This window comes from Argopecten irradians, chromosome 1, assembly GCF_041381155.1.
Source record: "Argopecten irradians isolate NY chromosome 1, Ai_NY, whole genome shotgun sequence".
Classification (NCBI taxonomy): Eukaryota; Metazoa; Mollusca; class Bivalvia; order Pectinida; family Pectinidae; genus Argopecten; species Argopecten irradians.
Genome location: NC_091134.1, coordinates 36,255,209 through 36,281,725, shown reverse-complemented (window position 1 = coordinate 36,281,725; position 26,517 = coordinate 36,255,209). Strand labels below are relative to the sequence as shown.

At 33.8% G+C, this 26,517-nt stretch overlaps 1 protein-coding gene across 1 annotated transcript; it reads right to left on the bottom strand.

Moving 5' to 3' along the window:
* Positions 1 to 1,369: 1,369 nt before the first annotated feature.
* LOC138326094 (neuropilin and tolloid-like protein 2) lies at positions 1,370 to 24,964 on the bottom strand. The gene is made up of 7 exons (XM_069272236.1): positions 24,515 to 24,964; positions 11,454 to 11,492; positions 8,730 to 8,914; positions 7,922 to 8,087; positions 7,333 to 7,368; positions 5,980 to 6,108; positions 1,370 to 3,653 (listed from the first exon to the last, which is right to left on the bottom strand). Exons 1-7 carry the CDS (start codon positions 24,567 to 24,569, stop codon positions 3,439 to 3,441), a joined length of 825 nt encoding a protein of 274 aa, XP_069128337.1. The 5' UTR covers positions 24,570 to 24,964; the 3' UTR covers positions 1,370 to 3,438.
* Between the last annotated feature and the right edge of the window lie 1,553 nt (positions 24,965 to 26,517).

Here is a 26,517-nt window from a genome sequence, read left to right as displayed (position 1 = left end):
TTGGCCGCATGTTTAAGTTTCTGTTGTCCTCATACAACAATATAATTGAGTTTAATTTAGGTCCCTATTCTCGCGTTTTTACGAAAAAAATTGTTGGTGCTTAAGTCACTTCTTTAATCATTTTTCCGCTTCAAAGATTTTTCAGAAGAAAGTTTTTCGATAACCGATGAACAAATTGTATAACTTATTCATGAATGACATATGATACAAGACGTTGGCGATTTTGAAGATCGTTCCTAGTTGTCACGAGAATAGGGAACCCGTGAAAATAGGAGAACACAGTACATGTTATAGTGAGGATACAAGATAAACTTAAGGAGTTTATATCCAGATAAAAGTCTGGTCAACCCGTATCATACTGATCCTAAAAGAGCATTTAGAACATCCGAATAATGTTTCACTTAACCCGACAGTAAGGATAGTGATACAGGAAGTATTCCCAGTGGTCAAATATGAATGACCAGCGGTCGGCAGCGCAGCTCAGCTTACCCAGTATATCTCCTTCTTTTTTCTCTGAAAAAATAATGTAAAACAGGAATATTAGTCATGAAATATAATCAGGTTCGGTTATGTAACATCTTTAACATAGTAAATTAAAGGTCTACAATGGTGATATATTGAAATACGAAAACAAAATTATGCTTAAGATAGCGCAAAGATGACGAAATTAATGAGGGTGTATAATTTGTTTTCAGATATGCCAAGTAAACATTAGTAATGTAATTGAATAATTTTTCGACATTATACTGTAAATCACATATACTTACTGTGGATTTATATTTACGTTATCAAAATGTATTGCAATAATTTGTGCAATAAATTAAAAAGAAATTGTGACATTCATACTAATTTTCTAGTATATACATAATATTTCGTCTTTCCTCTTATCGCAATACTGACAAGGTTAAAGCCATTTCTTGACAGAAATTCGAGGAAAAACCAATTGCCTTTAGATAGATATGATAATTAAGTATTTGAAAAGTATATGTGATTTACTTGTTCGTTATAACGCCTGAAAAGAAAATTAATTTAGTTATAAAAACTTCCATTAAGCAAGAAAATTTTAAATAAATTAAGATAAATACTATTGTTGCTTAAATAGTCTTCTCAAGAATATGAGTTTATGTAACTACATTTTGTTATAACTACACATGTGTTTATGGCGGCGAGGTTAACTATGAAACGTTATTTCATTCTCTAAGATCGTCCTAAATCATACTGAATCTTCTCTATCATTTCGACAAAAGAGGACTAACATGGCTAGACGTTGTTGATTCGAAGAGAATATGGAAAAGTAAGCAGCAGAGAACACTTTTCCTCGTAGTCAAGTATTCAAACACGATATAAATATAAAACAAGACACAGCTAATTAAATATCATGTCATATACATTTATTTATAAATCTGACCAGTCATTCCAATATAACAAAAACAATCCTTCAATAGGACAAAATTGTCAATCTGCGAGAGTACGACAAAATTGTAAAGAAATATTTGAACTGATGGCAATACTCAACTCGACATCTATTCATTGTCACCATAATAACAAACAGTAATGGATAATTCTAAACTGAGAATGATTCTAAACTACAATGTGAAAGTGAGTGTCACCAGTTGATCATATAGAGCGATCTATACGTAAACAGGCCGTAACAATCGCTACCTGTATCGCACAAACAGCATAGGCTCATAAAATAAGACTAGGCCAATTAACAATGTAGGTGGACGACTGCAGGGTATTAAATATTTAATCGACATTAATCTTTTTTTTGGTATTATTTTTGGATATAGCTCTTTATGGAGATTTCAACCGTCTGTATACTTTCAGGTAGCAATTGAAAGCAGAGACGAAGACATAAAGGTATCTAGTTTCAACATTAAAACACATGTCATGATATTCATAACCCATCTTATATTGCTTTTATCAGACAGTGAACTGTAAACTTATGTACGGTCTGGACCAAGTTCCCCTGTTACATAACGGCCCCAAATGACTAATGAGGCATTCCACAATACGTGTCAGGTAGTTGCTGAGTTGCCATATTCATTTTAAGTCATTAAAACTAGAACATCAGCCCTTTCCCTACATTTAAAACCACCTGTTTTCACTACAATCTTCGTTGTATGTCGTTAGCACTATATTATTTAATATTTTACAACACTGAACGATGTAGTCCAACCCGATGGAAGACTGATTAACAATTTGATTTCACTACATTACCTTTCTCGTCTGTTGTTACCATAATGTAGTCATAATTACATTAAAAATAAAAAAAAATAAAGGTTACCGAGTAGTAATTAATTACTAATTACTGTAAAACAATATGATAGTAATGAATTAGGAAATAAATAAAGCTTGATGATGGAAATTAAAACAAAAACTCTTGCTGAACGTTAACGACAAGGGACAGTTCCTATTTAACGTAGATTAGGATTAAACAAACCGTTAATATACACGAGTTTGGCACATGCAGGATTCACATAACAAAAATTTCACATAACAAGCTTTCACATGACAGTCAAAACATATGTAATCCATGCTTAAAATTTACATATGTAGTTCCCCATCCTGCCAAGCCCTCAAACATACTAGAACAAATTTCTTGCATTGTCTTGTATTGCAATTCTCTAAGTGTCTAAGTGCACGCTATCCATTTGGGCGGCAAATAGGTTTGCAATAAATGTCCATTGCCGTAATATCATATATCAGTTGGTGCAGAAATACATTCCTTTTGTGGGAATAAGAGTCAATCAATCCATTTCTTATATATACTATAATGCCATCACAAACAAGCGGTATCGGACCACAAATGTACACCAGTTAATGTACTGATGAAGCAAACGTCATATTAACTGGAAATTAAAAAAAAATGTCACAGAAACAAACAAATATGTCAGCCTAGGTCTATAATGGACGGTGTAATAGTGTTACTGTATGAAACACACTGATGTAACTTCAATATACAGTGACGACTGAAATGGAAGGTGTAACAGTGTGTTTGAACTTTGAAACATACTGAAGATTCAAATGGATGCTGTAGGAAAACACCGAAACACACTGAAAACTTATAAATGAACGGTGTGACAGTGTATTTAAATCTCGAAACACATTGAATACAGAAATGGACGCATAAACAGTGTGTTTAAAACTCGAAACACAATGAAAACTGAAATGGACGCTGTATCAGTGTATTTAAACGTCGAAACACACTGACGATTGAAATGGACGGTGTATCAGTGGCTTTTAATGAAATGAGTAACATTATCCTTTAGAGTAAATAAAGAAATATACTGATACCTCAACGCACACGCAAGACTGTCATAGGCGATATAACAATACTTTGTAACCTCAGTACCCACTGCAGACTGAAACGCGCGATATTAAAAGTGTGTTGAGACCTAGGCTAACCCTGAGAATGTGATACTGATAAAAACGACATCATTTATGCCATGCCACCTTTGCTTTTTTATCCTTTTTGTCGTCCTTTTTGTTTTTGGAAGGTCGTCCTCTTCCTTCCTCCTTCAATCGATCCTCTCGCTCCTTTTGTTTAGCTATTCGCCGCCGTCGACGTTCCCACAGCCAAACTACGATGAAGATGACGATGAAAAGTCCCAATCCTATCCCGGACGACATACCGAGTAATGTAAGTGATGCTGGAAAACAACAATTACTAGGACTTAGCTACCTCTCTCTACCTTCGTCACATTCGAAATTCCATACTTAGACTTGCTGTCAACCAACTTGTTTTGGCGGCGACTTATTTAAGGGATACACTTTTTCTTATATCGCGGTTTATACTATTTATGACAATGTGTTTGAAACAAGTTTGAGGCGATTAATTTCCTTCGCGATTTCCACCCTCAACGATATATGAATAAAGGTAAATACACTCGAATATAAGTTGGTTGACAGTAAGTAACATTTACACTTAAATTTATGAATTTTGACGATATTTGTTACAACATCGTATCGGTGTTGCTATAAATCTATTCACCCCTGAAATGACATGGTGTATCATGTATTTACATAAACAACTAAAATAAACCTATATATATCGCCAGCCAGAACTTGCAAGATATTCACATTTCAATCGTGAAATAACTCTACCCAGATTCATGTTAAGTTGCCAGTCTTTCACCTTGATTTTCAAACGTTTTATCTCCGCAATGACTTCTTGAAGAACCAATTGACTATGTCTCCTTAACTATCCGTGAACTTTGTTTTTGTAACCCCAATCACTTGCGATTTACCCACACGCCCCTGTTTATGTAATTTATGTAATGATTCTCTATCAGAGATCCGATCAGCTAGCCCTTATTATTTGGTATTGATATAGCCCTTTAAATCCCGTATTTGTTTTGTTGCTTTAATTCTGATTTATTTCTCCCCTTTCAATCCTTTAAATGGAGCCCCTTTCATTCCTTTGTATTGGTATAGCATATTGATTACCCAGAGTAAGCGTCGTCGCACTACGCTCCGCTACACTATCAAGTCCATATATAGCGGAGCATATACGTAGTCCGCTACACAATCAAGCGATCAATCGTGGGTCTTTGCATTTAGAAATGCTTATGTACATATGTCTGCATTTATTATGTGATTTGATTCTGATTCTCATTTGACCAATGGGTTCTGAGCACTGTTATTTGTTTTAGACAGTGAGACAGTGCGAATGAAATGTTACTAATTTTATAACTTCATAGCGGATCTTTAGATGAAATAAGTTTAAAAAATTCACGAATTTTGATTCGTAAAAATGATTATAAAAACCACATAATGCAGGCATTCAATCTTATACCATAACATTTAAATAAATATTCAAGTCAAAATCTCATAGAAGTGATTAAAATAACAACCACATCAAGAAATAAAATGTATTTTAAACATTCTGTACAGCAAGTTTTACGTAGCAATTCCATTATTGGTTGATAAGCTCATCCTCGTTACTTTTTGCCAACGAAAGAATAAGGAGGTCTATTCAATTCCGTCTTTGCATATTACAGAGTTACCTCCCTTGTGGATAGATATCCATTGTGACGTCATTATTTTGTAAACAAAACCCAAGTTGTTTTCTATGAAAAATATTATGTCACTCCCGCAAAAACATGACGTTATTTAGGGTGAAGTCAAGGCTAGTTATATGCTAAAATTTGGTAACTTCTTGACGTGTGAGAGACAAGAATAACACTTAGAAATAGTATAGTTTGGTCAGAACCAGCATAATATAAACAGGGTTTTCCTAGTTAACGAGATTCAACTACGCACAATGGCTACGGTATATAATATAGAAATACATGTATTAGTTCATATCCGTAGTTTTTATTTATTGCGTGTGACTTCATAGTATTAAAGTTATATGTGCCGTAACTGGCCGAAAATTTTGACATGTTATTTTTTCTTCAATTATCCATTTAAAACCATAAGTTTTATTGAATAAAGCTGTGAAAATGACTCAAATGGACAGACAAACATATATGATGTCTTATAAACGTTAATTAGAACACATAGGTTATGCACTGTGAAATTCTTGTTTTTTAAGTGTTTTGATGAAAACATACCTTCAGAAATCACTTAACAATTATTAATGATAATGTACAAATGTGAAAGGAAATTGTAGACAACAATATGGCTTCATGGTCTGACCATATGTACTCATTTCACTACACTGAAAATGTTAATATAATGATTTTTGGCAGTACTGCCAAAATCATTTTCAGCTCTTATTTGTAAATGTAAATAAAAACCTGTGGATTGAAAGTATTGGAATTCTCAAAAATTTGGTAACTTTTGGTGTTGAATAACATATTTAAAGCTCGTCTTGATTCTTGAATATGAAAAATACGGCACATTTAACATTAACAAATCTGTAACGTCAGTGTTCACGAATGTCTAGAAAAAAGAATTAATTGTCAGAATCTCCTCATAGATATTTTAGTGAAATTAACACTCATCCAAATCCTATATGTAACATATACTTACCAAAGCCCAGCCCGACACAGTCGGATTCATCACAGTTTTCTGTACAACCACAGTCATTGAATCCGTCACAAAGGTAGGAACGTGGTAAACACACAAGGTTTGAACATTGAAACTCAAACGATTTGCACGCTGAAACGATATCAACATGACTGCTGATTAAAAATAGCAGTAACCGACAATCAAAAATCAAAAGGAATAATCCACGCAGTTTTCTGATGGCGATATGTAATATCATATTATATCCGTTTAGTTTTGACTTCGATTAAACCCCAAACACAAATCTTCTCTCCATGTATCAGTATACTCCATGACAACATAGATTCTGTTAAAATTGTCGTGTTTATTCCGCTTATGTATCACTGTAAGCCCAGTAACACGATCTACTGTTGATTTCCGCCATGACGCTTCGTCCTCATTGGTATAGGTATGTAGTAAGTGTCACTAGTCGGGTGTACATAAGTTTACAGGCAATACACAGTGGATCCGAACAGTTTAACTACCCAATGTACAATGGTGAAGAGTTTTAACACACACTACCGACACATGAAAGTATTGACTAGTGTTTTTCTTAATAACGTCCCATTACAAAGGCTAGCCTTGAAAGCTTTAGTATTTAAACCGTTCGAATGAACTTTGTTTGCTAAAATAAACTAGACGACACCACTCTTCGTTATAATGAGCACCAAAGGTACTTCCTATGGACGTAAATCGTCTAAAGGAAGAAGAGAGACTCAAATATTATATGTCTCATATGTATTATAATGTAGTTTTTCCCCATTGCAACTGAACCCAATACTAAATACCTAATTACTTTGAAGATATTCACACCCCAATTATAAAATGTCTGACTGCTTTGACGGCAGTCACACCTCAGGTGTAAGTGTTATGCCTAACTGGTCAATACAACTATGATATTTCCAGACATACTGTCATTAAACATATCTCATAGCTTCCGAGATCAATAACACATTAGTTGTATCGATAAAGTAGTGCATTTATTTTCATGGCATAGTTATACATTTAATTGAAATTAGAATCATGGATTGTCAGAGTAAAGAAGAACAATTTTCTCATCCATAACACTTTCTATATTATATTGGAAGCACATACTATACCTATATTGCTGACAAACGCAGATGAATCTTGTTCTATCAAAAATTGACAGGGTTTTAATTTCCTGTCTTATCTTGCCATATTTGGACATTTAACGACAACATTTCTAGAAATACCTGCCAGTTAAGCTAGTACTGCTGCCTTTATGAACTTGTGTCGGAAGGAAACCATTTTAACAGACAACAAGACGTATGAGCATGTCTGTCTTAAAACTACCAACAGATGAACAAGGTTGCTTACCATGTAAGGGATTGGTGAGGTTTTCCATCGAATGCGCTGCAAATAAAAACATAAAAACAGGGTATATTTCTTGTTGATAATATCCATCTGTACACAAAATTTCAATTGAACATAGATTCTTACATAACGTGTAACTAGGAAGGACAGTAATGGACTCATGGTAATGTTCTAACGGATAGAGGACAAGAATCTTGTCATGTTTTAAAGATATATAACTCAGGAAAGTGGTTATATTCTAGCTTGGAAATAGGAAATGTGATGATGATAACAATCACTGAAATCAGGAACATGGACGACGTTTATTAAGGTACCATACCAGACAATAATCGTGATTTAGCGTAACAAGCATGCAAATTAATGTCATAGGGATTTGAATAGAAACGATCTAATACGTTAATATATAAGTGTATCAACATATGAAATCGTTTTTCATGTTTTAAAGTCATGGAAATTAAAGAAAGAATGGTATTCTTCCATTAAACATATCTATATATAACATGGTCAAGCATTCATCTGTGTTACATGATCGCGAAATAGAACGTGGCGATCACTTGGTTTAGATAACAAGATATTTAATTGGTGATATTACTTGCGGGCACAGTGCGAAGGACCATTGACAATGAAGTGGTAGCCTCCCACCCATCGCTGGTAAACTCCACCCACATCCATCGTCCGGATGACGTCACCACCTGGTTGGTGACAGTATTGCACGTGCTGGCGAGTAGTTCGTCCGAGTCAGAGCTCCCATCCTTCACCTAATGACATAAAGGGGATAGTTTGGCCTAAAGCTAAACTATGGTGATATTTTGCTGAATCTATTTCAATGAAAATCAATTAGATAAAATAATTGTTAATGTTAAAGTTTGATTGATAAAACACCATTGATAGTAACCATACGTCTATCGGCAAAAGACTGTACTCATATCAGTATAAACTGTGTATTAAACTTTATTTCATATTTATAGGTTATACAACTTATGTTCGATGGTCTGGATGTAAGCTTGCAAGGAGTCTTTAAGTGGATGACAACCGGAGTGCCTAGTTTCCAGACCCGGCCGACCATGCAACTACTACACCATCCGACCACCCAATAATGTTATCTATATAACTATCTTAATACCTAATAATGTACTAACAAGGATGACCGTGTTCTCGCTGGTATTTGCCTACTGTTATTGCATTTACAGCCTGGTGCCTACCGATGAAATATATTCAATCGGTGTAGCCGTTTATTTACCAATATAATTGCTTACAAACCGGTATAACAGTGGATCTACCGATATAACTGCTTACTATCCGGTATAAGCATGTGTCTACCGATATAACTGCTTACCAACCTGTACAACCGTGTACCTACCAATATAATTTTTTTCCTACCAGTATAATTGTGTACTTACTACCAAGGAGTCCACACAATCTCCACCAAATGACTGGCCGCTGAACGACGTTACAGTAAGACTAGCGTGGAGTTCTATATCAGCCACGATGACCCATATACAATGAGTGTAGGCGGGGTAGCCAGGAGCCAGACCAAATTCCCGGCTGTGACCCCCTAAAATATTGATATAACCCCCACATCCAGCTGTAATAGAAAAGGAAGTTAATGGTTATTTTCTTCTTACTATAATTCAAACATAAAAATTCAACGACCATCCCACCATATTAGCGCTGCACCACCCCACCGCATCTCTATTTCACCACACTACCATTCCACACCGCACCGCAATCCCTGCCTCTATTCTTTACACCACACCACACCACCATCGAACAGCCATTCTACTGCACTATTATCCAACTGCACATCATCTCTCTTACCGCGCTATAATCCAACAGCACCATCACATCTCCTACCGCACTATTATCCAACCGCACCATCATCTCTCCCACCGTGCTTTCATCCAATCGCACCATCACATCCTCTACCGCGCTATCATCCAACCACACCATCATCTCTCCTACCGCGCTATCATCCAACTGCACATCATCTCTCTTACCGCGCTATCATCCAACCGCACCATCATCTCTATTAACGCGCTATCATCCAACTGCACATCATCACTCTTACCGCGCTATCATTCAACCGCACCATCATCTTATTAACGCGCTATCATCCAACTGCACATCATCTCTCTTACCGCGCTATCATCCAACCGCACCATCATATTTCCTACTGCGTTATTATCCAACCGCACCATCACCTCAGCTACCGCACTATTATCCAACCGCACCATCATCTCTCCTACCGCGCTATCATCCAACCGCACCATCACCTCTATTAACGCGCTATCATCCAACCGCACCATCATCTCTCCTACCGCGCTATCATCCAACCGCACCATCATCTCTATTAACGCGCTATAATCCAACCACACCATCATCTCTCTTACCGCGCTATCATTCAACCGCACCATTATATCTCCTACTGCGTTATCATCCAACCGCACCATCACCTCACCTACCGCACTATCATCCAACCGCACCATTATCTCTCCAACCGCGCTATCATCCAACCGCACCATCACCTCACCTACCCCACTATCATCCAACCGCACCATCATCTCTCCTACCGCGCTATCAACCAACTGAACCATCATCTCCCTACTGCGCTATTATCCACTTGCACCTTCATCTCTCCTACCGCGCTATCATCCAACTGCACCGTCATCTCTCCTACTACGCTATTATCCAGCCGCACAATTACCTCTCCTACCGCGCTATCATCCAACCGCACCATCATTTCCCCTACTGCGTTAGCATCCAACAGCCCTATCACATCTCGTACAGCGCTATCATCCATCCACACCATCATCTCTCCATCGTCCTTAACCTTCCTTCTACTGGCATGTTTGTGAACATATCACAGTATACTGTCAGACAGTCATAGTGCGCTACATATGATTCCGCTAATTGTGTTTTATATCGTTTATATAGCTGTTATGTAGATTACGCGGATCCATCATGTCGCTTTTCTGTTCAAGATCGATTTTGCGCTAAAATTTGCGTGAAAATAATTACGTTGAAAACCATCAGACATGTAAGTGTTTTATTTTTAAAATCAAAGTATTCGCTCACCATCTCAATCCATTCTACTCCAAATTAAAAAAAAACCCCACTAAGAAGCAAAAGATTCATGTATGACTTAAAATAGAAAACATCCCCGCTTGGAAAGATCAACTACCAAAAAAGTATACTAATTCGTAAATACTGGTCATCATTAGTTTAAATTTTAAACAGGTATAAAGGGGGTAAAAATGTTAAAACAAAAAGTAAGAATTTAGACATTCTCTTGTGAGAATCGGGATACATGCATTAATATTTCAATAATACTTTGATTATTATTCGTAAGACTGAAATATACCAATTTTCAATATTGCAGGGGTTACTATCACTGTCGTTATAGCCATTACTGAACAATGTCATAGCAAAACTGAAGATTCTGTGTGCGACAGCAGATGAGACAGGTAGTTTGGTCGTTTGGTGTACTTAAAAGAACATTGAATAACGGTACACTGTGGTTGAATGTATGGCTTTCAAGTTGAGTTCGCTCTTTACATAATCTTTAAATGACGATTTAATAGGCTTGTGTTTTTTTCTTTTGAAATACTTTAGTATGCCATGATCCAGGGTGGATAAGATGAAAGTGATAGTAACTCCTGGGATATCGATGATGAAATATATACACCCTGAATTGATATTATTTGATTGAATGATCCCATGAGTATTGCTAAAGTGAAATATTCGTTAAGGAAATTCAATAAACGCGACTATCTTAAGTGTACCTATTTCAGCTTCTTGGTATAAAATTCTAAACGTTGAGCAACGAAGAAGTGACATATATTCCTGTCATTAAACCTTCTCTTTAACAGTCAGACACATTACCGCAATAGATATCAGTGACATTAAAAAATCAGTTTGACATTGAAAATAGTATTTAAACACCCATAAGTGATGTTTATATAATGTTATACTTATATATCTATGTGTATGGGTGTGAATTGATTGAATGAGGAATTGCATTACAAATACATCTAGCTATGATCATGATTTATTCCATTAAATAGATATATAACAGGATGTAACAGGAGAACGGCGACCATTCATAGTAATACACGAATACTTACTCGACCCAAGTGTTGCTGGTACAAAGGAACACAAAAAGCCTGAAAAATAAACAAAAACTTTGTTATAATGGAGAAAGCAAGGTTCACGTGATTGCATGCATATCATAGTGCGCCACTTAAGTGTACATTCATAGTGAAACTTGCTGTGGTAATTAGTCCTTATTATGTTTTTATTACAACAATAAATTCATAAATGTCCGTCAAATCGTTCATTTAAACGTTCATGTGTATAGTGAGAGAGGAAATTGTTCATGTAAATGCATTATCAATATAGAAGCATTTAAATATTGTTCCTCGGCCATTTACACGCGGAAAAAGACTATTGACAATCGTACGCTTGGATTCATTTCAAATGACAAGGGTGACATGCAATATTGGGAAATGTGACGACTTCTCAACACCGATGTATTTGATGGTGTCCATGGTTACTGATCGAGTCTATCTATACCCAGCCAATGTCTTTATACTATACTGTGTTAATTGCTTTATTATGCCATCACCTTCAAATAGTTTTGAAATTAGATTTAAAAACAAAATACCGACAATAAATTTATTTTGCTATATATAAAGATATAAAGATATGATATTGTCTAAAGGCAGATTGTAATTAATGATTGAACGGAATGTCACCATATGAAGAATAGCATTAGGAAATTAATAACTTTTTTATTACTTTTCGTAATTAAGAATTGATTTTAAATTTCATTTTTTTTTTCAAATCATTTTTCATACTGCTTGACAAAATAAAAAAACACGTTTTAATGTCAAATACCATTGGTTTGTCAAAGTATTGTTTTCCGAAAAGCACAACGTCAATATTTCTAGTGTACATCATGAAAACGTTGTATTTTTCGGATTTATTTTTTTCATAGATTTATGAAAAAAGTCGGCCAATAAGAAGAAATAATTATCATTACGTATACTTGATTACCTAAACGATGTTGTTTCACTTCGATACAGCACAACATGGGAAACGTGTTAAGGTGAATCATATGTTATCATACCTCAACAATGCATTACCATATTGACCAGAACCTGATTTGCATTACTTGTATATGTCAATCACGTTCTAGCACATCTGAGGAAGATACTTATGCAACATGAGATTCTTTACAGGTAAATTGCATTTTAAAATATTAATAAACCTCCATTGAACATGAATGTCTTTGCAGGTAAATCACGCATTGGCCTACATGAGTATTGGGTATCGCATACATCTTATTTACATAGGTTAATGACAAATCGATATATGTAATTGATCTCACAGGTGTTAAGATGTCCTGTTAATGTAAGTTCCATGTCGATTTCCTTTGAAGCATTACACAAATCATTGATTGACTTGAGAGAAATTGCGATCCATTTAATCACATTGTAAAATGTAGTTTACGATTTCAGTCTGACACTAGAGACTGGCAAACTTTTAATTTAAAACACGAAATCATTTTTACCAATCGATAGTGTGTGGTATTGTCGATAAAATGTGAATAGACATACAGAAATGTATTTTAAACGGATAAACACTGCAGTATTAAGTTGTTATGAAACATGCTAGGTACACCATGGTTTGATCATAAACAGCTAAGATAACAAATGAAATCGTAATAAACTTGGCGAGGGAAAGTGAGGACTAACAAAAATCTTTGTTCCTTTCCATCGTCAACATTTACAGATCCCTTAACAAACAGATAAAACATATTTGTTGTTTTGCAAAACCATTCTCCAATCGCAAAATACTACTTCAAATGCGACGAAAAGAAAGCCTTCATTTTCGTCATCGCCAAAGTGAAGTTTACATGTTATGGTAGTTAAAGTACACTTCTTATGAGGATAATGGAATCAATGTTAATGATTATATACATATGCAGAAAAGGTCACGGTTAAGTATCTTTTGAAAATAGAAAATAGGAAAATGTATCATTTGAACTATGTATGACTTGTTAGTTTAGATATTAACACAATGTGTATACAATGATGCAACCTGTTATATGTCTATCATTACCACCGTTATATGACTGTAAATGGCTGGTCTCCATACAATGCTTGCATATTTTAATGGTTTCAATTCCCCACTGTCTGAATTCCAAGGTTCAAAGGAAAGACATTTTACGTTATTAAGATATACTTGATACCGAAGACAAATTTAGTATCGACTGAGTATTGATATCGTTTGAAGTCTGATTGTATGACCTTGACTGTTAGTTTATAAGGTTTATATATATATATATATTGTAAGGTATATTTCCTCCGTAAACTAATGAAAAATAGCCCAAGGCTAGGTTAATTAGTAGAATAGTTTGAGTTTTTCAAATCATGCAGGTAATGAATATAAATAATGTGATATAGCATTTGTGGAACATAAAATAATTTAACAAGCTTGATGAATTTCATGTTTTGTATCCACGTACGCTAGGTTGTTAAAAAGAAGAAAATTATCTTAATCTTGCATCTCTTGATGCAGAGTCGGGCTCTCTAAATACTAAAAAGATGGTTTAACGGGTCTTTTTATGAAACGAAATGTGACGTCACTATTAATGTCCTTCTAATAGAGAAATTAGTTCAGAAATAAATCTTCCAAAGTTGAAACAATCAAAGTGAGATATTGTCTGAGTTATGAAAATATGTATAAGATATGTATAAAATGTGTATATTTTTTAAATATAGTAAATATTAATGTAAACGTGAGTTCATATACAAAATAATAACAGAAAAAGTATTAAGTATTAATTATTATAATGTTTAGCGAGAGCCTGGTGAATATGGATGATTGCTAAGTGCTTTATCTATGTATTAAATAAATGGTGTTATTATATGTACTGAAAAGTGGAAATACTTATATATCTTTTTGACAGGAATTCAAAAGTGTAGATTTCGTTTGGAAAAGCAAATTGACATCTACATTAAGCACTTCGTACTATAGGTGTTTATGTTGTTGAAAGAAGGTTTTAATAACTAAAATAAAACTTAACATGTATATTGTAGTACCTGTAATTATAACGTTAGACTTCACAATATACATACAAAGCAAAAGCGATCTCAATTACATTTCTAAATCACAACTACTCGTTCTTTATGCTCGCCTTTCCAAGTTTAGATTCTACTAATTGTTTGGAGATTGGAGTTTAAAATATCAGTAAAATGTTAAGTCATTATGTCATAACATTTGTTTATGTGTAAAAAAATATTGTGTATAGCATCACCTCGACCCTGGAGATTGATAAATAAATCAAATAGAAATGCATACACTGTCAATACAACCAGACAGCTTAAAGAAAGCACAAAAAATGAAACCAATTAGCGCAAAAATCTAAATAGAACTCAAAACATCGATCGAACAGCACCTCAGAAACAACACCATTCCATAACCAATAGTAATAAACTATATCAATTTTATATAAAGGTATTGAGTATTATTTTCTTTAAATAATTATTTCTTTTCCATAGAGTATTTCTCTCCTTGTATTCTATATACATATATACGTCAGAGTATAAAAATAATTACTAAACCACCAAGGTACATATTACAATAAAGTTAATGTATAGATTAAGCGGTCCTTTGTGTGCGATAATAAGATTTAAAATCACAGTGAGCTATCGATAATAGTGTTATTGTTATATAACTGGCCTGTACCGTGACCCGGGTGTATCCCAATACAGACGACAACCCGCCCCAAACACGCACATCACCTCTGTCAGCCTTTTGTTCTCGCTGAAGCAAAATGTGTATATCAGCACGAGATCGAACAACCCTAAAAAGCCCTGAATGAACCTGGAATAACAATCTGTAATTTTCACATTTATCTGAAAAGGATTACAAATGAAAGTAATATTGGTCTCAATGCAATCAAAGCGGACTCGCTCTGGTTTTATATAGGACATGGTTTTACTCTTGCACCCAAATCGCCTTCAGGTTGATTTATCCCTGAGGAATATTCAAGGTTTTCCGTTTTATATAAACATGAATGATTCAAAATATGCTCTGTCATGCCTTTTAATATAATTTCTTTCAGATCTACCCAAAATGTCCTTGACAACATTGACAGTTAATTTGTCCTACTAACCTCCAATCTTAAGATATTTCACTTCTCAAAACTAACGCATTATTACTGCTGTATCTTGCTGTATTTTATCTTTACTATTATTTTTATAGACTATTTAATGCCTAAATACTAATATGATATTTGGTTCATAGTTGTACAAACATAAATTACCATGGAGATAATCTACATACTCATCATTATACCCTGGTAACGTGTCTGGGATTTCTCTTTTCCTTGGGAAAGAAGGATAGACAATTAATGACATGTTGACCGCGGGGTTCGTGGATCCATTAAAGACTCTTTCAGTTCTAAGTAAGTGGGCTTACACTGGGTTAAAGTTGGATTGATTAAAAATACGACCTTAATTAAAACTTATTTTTGGCGTGCTTTATCGTTCTATGTTTGTTTGATTTTCTGATATATTTTCAGAGATTTTTGTTAACAGAGAATAACGAAAGCAAAAGATAGCGACATACTAACAAAACCATAATTCAAAATCAAAATGGTTTTTACAAGAAAATATGTCGATAAAACATACATTCGTATGAAGATTAATGGGGGAAATGAAATACGAAATATCAAAAAACAACAAAGCAAATAAAAAAACAATATTGAAAAATAAAATGTAAATCCCATTATGTACTTTATTGTATACTATAGGTACCATTAGCAGAGGGCCTGTGATAATGCTTGAAGATATGTATGGACCATAACCTACGCAGGGAATATTAAATGATTGGCAAACACATCATCGGATCTATATGTAGCAAAAATAGATATGCTTCTCAGTATCTATAGAGAGGTGGGCAGGCCAAACTTGTGTCTTACATATAACTAGGGCATATCGCTTTATAAATCAATATTGCAAAAGATACAGCAATATCGACGTATGTATCATACTAGGGACATTTATATATATAGGCTATTTGTCCAGCACAGGTGAGTCTACATACACGTACCTAAATGGACTACATTACGAGGGGCACTTATATTTTTTTCAAGAAGATTTTCCCAACTTTGTATGCTTTTATTTTTTATTGCTTAATTCACTGGCATTAAATAAATGCTCAATATTCGTCAATATATGTCTTTGCGTTACTGTCAGCGTAAAATCTAGCAGAGTTCACATGTGTGCTACATACAGGAGAGTAGAGTAAAACATAATGGTATAAATGCTACAAGTCTTGCTATGTATGTTGATTATCAATGTGTTTCAGATAACAAATATACGACTGGTTTGCCTGCTGTCTATATAACGAGACCAGGCCGGGTGTGTTGTTTGGTGTCTTTGATGCATTTGTTTTAGTGAAATAGCACTACAAAAAGGCAAGCGTTCAATTTTGCAAGGAGAAACAACACGTATATACCGCAGCTTTCAAAAACTTTCAATCATTTACACACACATGGTGGAGAGGTCGTCCTTATATATGACCTTAGTTGCTAATCAATTAAACAACCAGCAAACCAACCATGAAATCATGAAGTATCAGATAAAATCTAAAGTAAAAAAAATATATTATCATAAGTGACCAAAAGTTTTCTTATTTCCTTATTAATAAGTATTTTATACTAAAAAATAAGAAAAAAAACCCTGATAAACGAACCCATGAAGATATTTCACAACAACGTTGCTAAATTTGTTGGGCTGCAAAAAATAAACAACAGCGTTGCCATTGTTGGTGACGTTACAGATGACGTCAACTTCCGGCCACGTGCAGAGCTCTAAGGGGTTATTTCCCTGAGGGGTTATTTCCCTGAGGTTATATTCCTCAGGGGTTATTTCCCTGGGGTTATTTCCCTCGCCTTCCAATTCCGGGGGAATATCTAACTTATTCAATGTCATGTGATCAATTTTAATCCAATCAGAACATTCTAAATGAAAGTGGGGTATAATAAACGCTAATATACAATGTACAAAATATGGATAATTAGCAGAAAGGCCGCGTATTTAGTTGACAAAACAACAAATTCAATAATGAACAGTAAGACACTGCATAAACTCGGTTATTTAAGCACATCTGGCATCTGTTAATTAGTTTCCGACTTTGAAATTTGTCTTAGGTTACAAGTGAAGAAAGTGTTTCATTCTCTCTTAGCTGCAATAAACTGGATATACCTTCATGTTGTAACGAGATTTTAAATATGTATACCGTCAAACACATTGGGAGGTCGCTGGGATATAATGTATAATTTGTAATAAATAAAAGATTTCCGCAGTTTACCTTGAAGCGCGACTATATATACTAGGTAATCGTTATTTGCAAGATGATTTATTTATTTATAATTGCACCATGGTACAGTAGCCAAGGGTATTATTTGAGGAACATTGAGTTTGTTAAATAGCTAGCTATTGATGTTCTATGAATTGACTCTTTACATATAAGTGAAGGTTTAGTGCTTTGGAAGCCAATATCTAATTATGTATATCTACTAAATACAATATCTTATTGTTTAGAAATGATTCAACGTTCAATCATTCTAAAACGATAGGATATTGCATATACATGTAATGAGAATACAAAAATATATGTTGGATTGTAAAGCACTTCTACTCCATCTTTTAAACAATTAACACATTTTTTTGCAATTAATATCAAGTGCATAAGAAGGAATGTTAGAAGGAAGAATATCAAGGGAAGTTATGAAAACTAATGATGATCAAAAATGAGATATTAAATAAAGATATATATAAAAATGTAACATTTTCCTTACCTGAAATTGACCAGAATTTCACCTGATATTTTGTTAAGAACTTTATCTGAAGATGACTTGAAGCGAGCAGTCTTTCTAGTCAGTTTCAGATCAAGATTTCTTGACCTGAAACTTGACCTTAAACTCAGGTTATTTCAGGCAGGTTGTTGCAGCAGAATTTATCTTTCACTTTTTAATCATATTTAACAATAAAAAACGTTGTCAAAAATCAGAACTTCGGAATGTCACTTTTTTCATAACGTCTAAACAAATAAAACAGTTAAGGAAAATCGCACATATGAAAATCTTAAGCACAATATCTACCATTTTTGTAATATTGGGAATATGATATCAAGTTTGCAACAAGAATAGGACCAAAGTTCGGATCGAAATACACTCAGCAATGTTACTTTGACGAGATAATTTACTTTGAAAAATCGAAACGAGTATCATACATCTAATATAATGGAAAACGAATGATTGACTCTATATATTATTACGGTGATATTTTCAGGACGTGTGTACTTTTCTTGCTGCGTTAAAATCTTCAAATAAATAAGGCTATTGCTACTGGAGTACCACTTGTTATCTAAAAGATGTATTATTTGTCCGACACAGGCATAAACAATCATCGTATTAGTAATGGTGTTTATCTAAGGACTTACTGAAATGGATATACTAATACGCCTTCTCCCCATGTGTAGAGATTAGCTAACTAAATCTTCAGGAGATATTTTATCTTAATACTTTGAAACGTTTTGTAATATATAGGTTACTATAATGCGTGTGATATGTCTTGACAATGAAAATTCGAGCTTTGGGTAATTGTTTCCTTTATCAAAAAATAATAATATTCCTTCAGTACCCGGTTTTACGAACATTCCGTAACAAAAATTCTTAAATTAACAATTATCATAGGGAAAACATTACAGAAAGCTCGTTAACTAAAGATCTGTACCTTAATTTTAATAATGCTTTCATGTGGATAACTTTTAAACTGAGGAATTTTCCTAAGTTTAGGAATATTCGTGAAACTGGCTCCTGAAGGAATATTAAATATGTGTGGTAGAGGAAAGAATTAGCCAAAACTCGAATTTTCATTGTACAGTAAAATGATCAGATGTGATAACAAAGATATATTTTTGTTTCTTGTACAGTATACATTATGTTTTGCTATTTTCTATTATGGGTATCATATACATCCATATATCGATAGGGTATTTGTGATTATCAATAAGAAAAGTAAATCTATCTTGTTTGAGAGTGTTCTAAGTATGACTTAAAAAATGGACTTTTTATCAACAGAGCCAACAAAACTTCCAGAATAGATACACGTACAACACAAACAGGTTTCGTCCTGTGAATAGCAACGCGAGATAACCACCTCATCAACTGATCATCCAACTTCATTAAAAATGCATAGGTCTCATACAAAAACATTGGTTTCCGCGTCACTTGGCACAAATTAGCTTCATTCACGTCTGAACAAAGAGACCTATTCTAGAGATGATTTACATTACCTAGAAAACTAATTAGTATCGCAATTAGTTCCTTTAATCAATACCGGTACAGTCATAAAGTAAAGTGACGAAAGAAATGACAATAGACGAGTCTAGACAGATAGCATTATGGTGACATGTAGTAGTTACAGTTATCTCATACTCGCCGAGTGAATAGTAATAAATAATGGTAGATATAGCTAAATATCCAATAAGCCAATGCCAAACAGGCTTTCAAACTTTCTATAAAAATGAAAATATAAGCATTTCACTGTTTTATAATTCTGCGCCTTATCAGTTGTATTGGAAATACAATGTAACTTATACTTCATCCTCTTCAACTAATTGATGTTTAAGAAAACAATCACGTGAAAATGCGCTGTCCAAGTAATACTTTAACATCGTTAATATATCTTTTATTCTTTCCAATTCTAAAATTATATATCACATTTGTAAAATAAATGATTGCCACTACCATCGTTTTTATATATCAAATGACCTCGAATCGACATGTTATCAAGTGAACAAATGTTCATTATACTTCTGCGATTAACAGTTGTTATTTAATTCAATACCAACTTGTTCAAATTAACAGCAATCAAAGGCATTATCTTTAGATCCCTATCATAAAGTATACAGCAGTTACGAAAACAGGTATTATTACAAAATTATACTCTAAACTCTGTGTTAAACAAACGTATTTTACAGTAATAGGTTCGTACGTACACAGTAAAGGGAAATACTAACAGGTGTTCCGGAAGAGCAACCGTTTCCTGCTTTATCGACAGCTTTCGCCATCCAAACACTAGATTGAATCAGACTCGAGTCAGGATCCTACTATGGATAAGTTTATGACAACGAACCGCCAGGTTTATTGATTTAACACATGATCTTATTCTTCCTGGTTTTTCAGTAGTGTTTACCCAGGCAGAGAGTGTTTATTTGAACATCATCAACATATTTTTGCGTGAATATCGATGTCCTGAAGATATGTGTGAGCACATGGATGATATGCCATCAACGTTAGCTGCTTTTGTTTGCTATTATACATGTGAGAGAGGTCATTGATTTTATATGATCGATATGTGTACGTTGCTTCTCATGATCAGTTTATGTGTATTAAGGCCAAATAAATAAGTTTTTAATTCTCATATCAAGAACGGATTTAAAAAAAAATCAAAATTTGTCCACGTCTTTATGTGTGGCAACTTAAGATTAATGATGATTTGATTTCCGAGATTAAACAAGGATACGGTTTTAAAAGTTAATTTTCAATAATTTGTGTTCATTATCAACAAAGAGACATGCATCAGGTCACTAGTGAATTCATAATTTTGGAATATATAGATCAGTCTACATTAAGTTTTTCTTTTACCTCCAACTTGAAATAATTACTAGAACATTCTATTTTTGAGAGAACGAAATCGAATTTTCTACGCCCTAATATTTTATTTCATTGCAGACACTATTGTTATCATGGTAACAGAGTTATATATGCTCAAAATAGTTGGAGAGCTCTAAACTAGTAATAACACTTCACATGGATATTTTGTAGCTTACAGTAAGTTTTACAAAAAGTTACTAAAAACTATCACATACTGTAAGATGATTGTATTTGCGAGTGATTAAACTTCACTGTTTTCAGGGTCAAAGTAATTTAAACTTAAAACCGAAATACCTCCGAATACAATGGATCGAGGGATAAGAAAGATACTATTTATAACTTGATACTGTTGGAAATTGATATTTCTAGAAATTTAATAGCCGCAACTAAGTATCAAAGGCCCCCTACCTTCCATAAATAAAAAAAATAAAGCTATCTGTAAGCAACATTAGCATTAGAAAATGTATATCTGTGGCCTTAGATGAGGTTACAACACAAACCAAATGTAAGATCCATTGCGTAATCCATATTAACGACGACAGGAAACATAAGACAACCCGCGTTATAAAAATTAAAATCTAATATATTTTATTTAAATTGTTCTATTAATGGTAAGCGAATAACTTTGTAACTCTCCAAAATTATCAATCTCCTTTTACATTCCCATTTTAAAAATTAGAAGCCGTTTTGAAAGGTAGTGGGAGAAAATCGCGAAGTTTTCTCCCCGCAAAATTAAAGAACTATACAGTACAATGTATATCTTTGTATTTACTTCTTGACCATTGTAACTAAAACATTATGAGCCAAACTAAAACCACATCAAACACTATGAATCCTGTATATATTCACATAATGTACAACATCGACTCATAACCAAACCCCAACAAGTCCTGATGTAAAATTTCAAGTCTGTTTTGTCGACAATCACAAACACAAACACTAATGTATACAATGGTTACTATTCTACTATTCATTCAGAATGGCCTCACCCGAACAACTCATGGCCTCCTCTCTTGACGTGAAATCTCACATCGACTGATCAATATAACAGAAGGACATTTAAGAGGTAAAATTATGGCATTCACAAATTAAATCCCGTACGATTTATGTTCTGTGATAAGGTATGATATGTAGTTTCTGTATCAAAAGGTAATATGACAAACAATTCGACTTTGGTAAACAATGATAACGAGAGATTTAAAGCCAGTCTTCAGGTCATCAGTATTGGACGATTCTAGAGACAATAGGATTTCCCACGGTCGGAAGTTTTACAGTGACAAGTTAACCTATCCTTGGACAATGTAAGATACCCATAGAGGAGTTCATAGCGGAGAAAAATAAAAGACAAATATGTACAAACGAACAATGTGAAGTGATCTGTTTTTTTAATATAATTTAGTGGTTACTTTCATGTGCTTTTTGTCCATAAAATAACAATTTTACATTTAGTTGTAATTGTGTGTAACCCATACACTAATATATAATAAAAGTTCATTCAGTAGTGTTTGTTGTAAGCTCATAAAGTTACACATAACAATAGTAAATATTCTTTAGTAGTATGTGATAGCAAAAAGTAATATATATCGACATAGGCAATCAAGCAGATTTAATTTAATTATGATATCTATGTAAGAACAATATATTGTTACAAATATTCCATACTCGCAACATACATCGGTTACATAAATAATAAAACCTTTTTGGAGATTACGATGAATTTTTCATTCATTTTTTATGGACAATGGAAGAAAGAGATAATTTCAGCCTTCGTTGATAAGAAATAAGTGATAAGATTTGTCCTATATTTGAGCATGTTGTCGATGACGCTACCTCTTCATAGATATCTGGATCTAATTCATATGACCTGGCGAAAATGATTTATTACTCGACTCCTAGTTTATATCCTACTTTTGTAATGACCACGGTTTAATAACAATGTTAGACGTTTTAGTAAAATTATATAGTATTTATCACCTATATGATATATTTCAACATTCTTTGAGTGCCGTTATTATTCTTCAAATTGATACTACCATATTTTTCAAGTATATTATGATACTTATATTATTAGCTATATTATTTAGCTATCTTATTGAAGTCGACATATTCTACAAAATAATCATGAATACGATTCTTCATTTAATCAATATTAAACGTTTTGACCTAATTGTAAAATATTTACCATATGTATTACGACCTTCAGTATAGATATATTATTTGGTTCGACACAATCCACAGAATGATTGCCATTATGATTCTTTCATTTGGCTACACTGTATATCGTTATCACAATAGATCGATGTAAACCTATGTAGCTGTCATGCGTTGCTTGGCTCGGAACCAATAAACTACAGTGACCAAACACCGTTTGTCTATAAGCTGTTCCACAGTCAGGAATTTTACTAATATCGATTCACTAATTCGTTTTACAAATATAACGGGAAGGTGTATAGATCGTTAGGCGGATATTCAATCAACTCAAGTACAAACAGTCGCTTGGTCAGCGCTTAAAAGTATGGAAGAATAATGCTCAAACGTCTTGTGTACTCTAATATATATATATATAATGTGTAAGTTGCAAAATAAAAATGTCTTTTGATCTTTTACATACACATAACTCGACCAAGTTTTTCGATACGATGTTGGCCATTCACTAGCTCAGCCTCAACATATAAGTTTTATGATAATATATCCTTCATTACTATACTTTTTATCTTTCAAAGTAATTTCCGTTCATTTTCATGTTTATGTAATATTGTATAACTGGGAATTATATTATAAAGAATTCAGATTTTTTTTCAATGAGCACATGATAAGTTAAGTGTAATTACAGTTACATGTAAATTGCAGATTTCTTATTAAACTGAACCGTAAAAAAATAATTTTCAATAATGGCATCTTCCTTTAACAGATCATATTGAAATGTTCATTGGTGAGGAATAATAACACAATTTACCTTTAAATATTTTGTGTTTAGGTTATTACACTTTTATGGCCATTGAACGCATAAAGAGCTTTATATTAAAGACACTGTCAGAAAATTGTTGCAGTTTGAGTACCGTGATAACAAATATAAATGAATTGATTCTTCTCTCTTTAAAGTTGGTTTAAGTATACTATTTACCGCAATAATTGTGATTTCTCTACATGATCATAATGTCGAATTGGTCAACCTTGAATCTTAACCTCAATCAAAACTTAACATTTATGACATAAGAACTATTTAATGTGATGTGTAGACTCGTGTTGTTTTCTTGTTTTCATGTTTTGGGTAACCGTCTATTTTTTTATTGTGACGACATTTAAATAATCATGTGAGTTCAATGTGTAATGGTTAGCTATTCTTCATTGTATAGAAAATAATTGGTGATTCAAATTAAACTAATATAACAGAAAATGATTAATTGTAATCATCATTAACATTAACCTTCTGTTGATAGAAATACTTACCTGTTGTTAATAAAATCCGAATAATGTGGTTGAGATCTTTTTTGTACATCCACATTCTATGTCCACTTATTAAGTATTTCCCGCATGTCTAAATTCCAGCGTTACCTATCGTAATACAAACACCCATTTCATAAATTACTATTTCAAATGTTCTATTTCCAAAACAGCACTATTCATTTTATCCAGATCCTCGAACAGCCACCATTACCTGGCCTGTTTTAACAGCAATACTTCGCGCATGTTTCGTGTTTGTCTATGGCATTGTCACAGGTGAATAAGCAAATGTTCCGCGATACTGTTCTCCGGCGTTTGATAACCGCGTCTATTGTTAATAACTTAATATTTGGTGTATCTTCTATAGTCGTGAGGTTCCGTGTCGGTAAGCACCGGTTTAATCATACCACTGCGAAGGTACCGTGGTGACAACAGTATGACGCACTACTGGCGGCCTGATACCATTGTTAATCTGTCCATTTAGAACCCACTTCAACAGCACCCAATAGAGCTGGTCATCAGAGGCACTTGTCTATATATACCCTTATGTAACAACTTTGTCATGTTCAGCAATACGACAGGATAATCATGTCAGACCCCTGAACAAATGCTGCGGGTGAAATGCTATCTGATCCTAGGTAGATATGTCATTATCGACTATACAGGAAACAGACAGACAGGTAGAGTGGGTATACGTATTGCTGCTGCTGTTGCTGCTGGTGCGAGCCGTCGTTAAGGCTGACATACTTCATTTGACACGACATCATCCCGTCGTCAGGGATTATTACATACTTCAGGTAGTTCGTCGTCATGGGAGGAAGATAAGACGATTGGTGCCAGGATGCTCTTCTCATCATCCCGGAAGATCGACAATGTTAAGAAATGTACATCGGATGTATAAAGGCTTCATGTATAGTCTCTCAATTACAATAATGGCATAAGGTGATGCTTTCTTTCCATAGTTTACCACATTTATGCCCTCAAAAGGATTTTAATTTTCCCTTTTATAAAACGGAATATATCTTTAAGTTCTGACTGACAAAGGTGACAGTGTACACATTGTACTAGTAATCGTAACATCACAAACTTCTCAGTGGTTGTGTAACAATGTCATTACAAAACAAAATGAAAATTAAAAAAACCAGTCACCCCCAATGAAATGATAACGTTTCCCTGCAAAACGGAAAATAACCCGGACAGAACGGAACATAGCCCAAAACAAATTGTAAGATAACCCCTCACCAAAGTGCAATGTTGCCCCATAGAGCGCCATGTACAAATTACAGATTCAAGGTAACTATGAAACTTTAAGTATCCATCACACATACAGGTGCTTAATGTCTTTCAATGATCATTAGTAAAACGCTATTAGACAACACCCAACATTTAAGCAGAAGGATAAGTTACATTGATATAAAAGGTTAATTCGTGGTGTGTCATTCATTGAAGACAGACGCACCTCGGAAGAGAAGTATTCCAAAGACAGTGAGACAAAATTGACAAGTTATTACAGATGATATTGAAAATGCATAATAGATTGACCTTCTGGACAAAATTCAAAAATTTAAAGTAGCCATGCCATATAAAGAAAGACAATTTATAAAAGGATATAAAGGAGAAAACTAATATATTTCAATATTTTGTGATTTGCTCTGTTAATATTTTATAAGAATGAATCATATTTGACATACTTCTATATCAAATATCTTAGAAGAATCACGTAACCATTTCATTTTCGGTGTATACTTTTTGAGTTTTTAGTGAAAAGTTTTTTCTTTCCATGGAAATCTAAAAGAGAGAAACGTCTTTTCTAGCATACCTATATCATATCTTTTTCCCATTCGAAAACGTGGTCTATAAAAATTAGGTTTTAATATTTTTGACGAACAGGGATGTGAGTACATTAGGTAAGTAGTGAAGAACACAGGAACTATCCTAAATGTATTTATTTAAAACTAGTGACGTTTCCTTTGTTTCTCCCCTTTCCTTCCCCGCTTAGTATCCTTAAT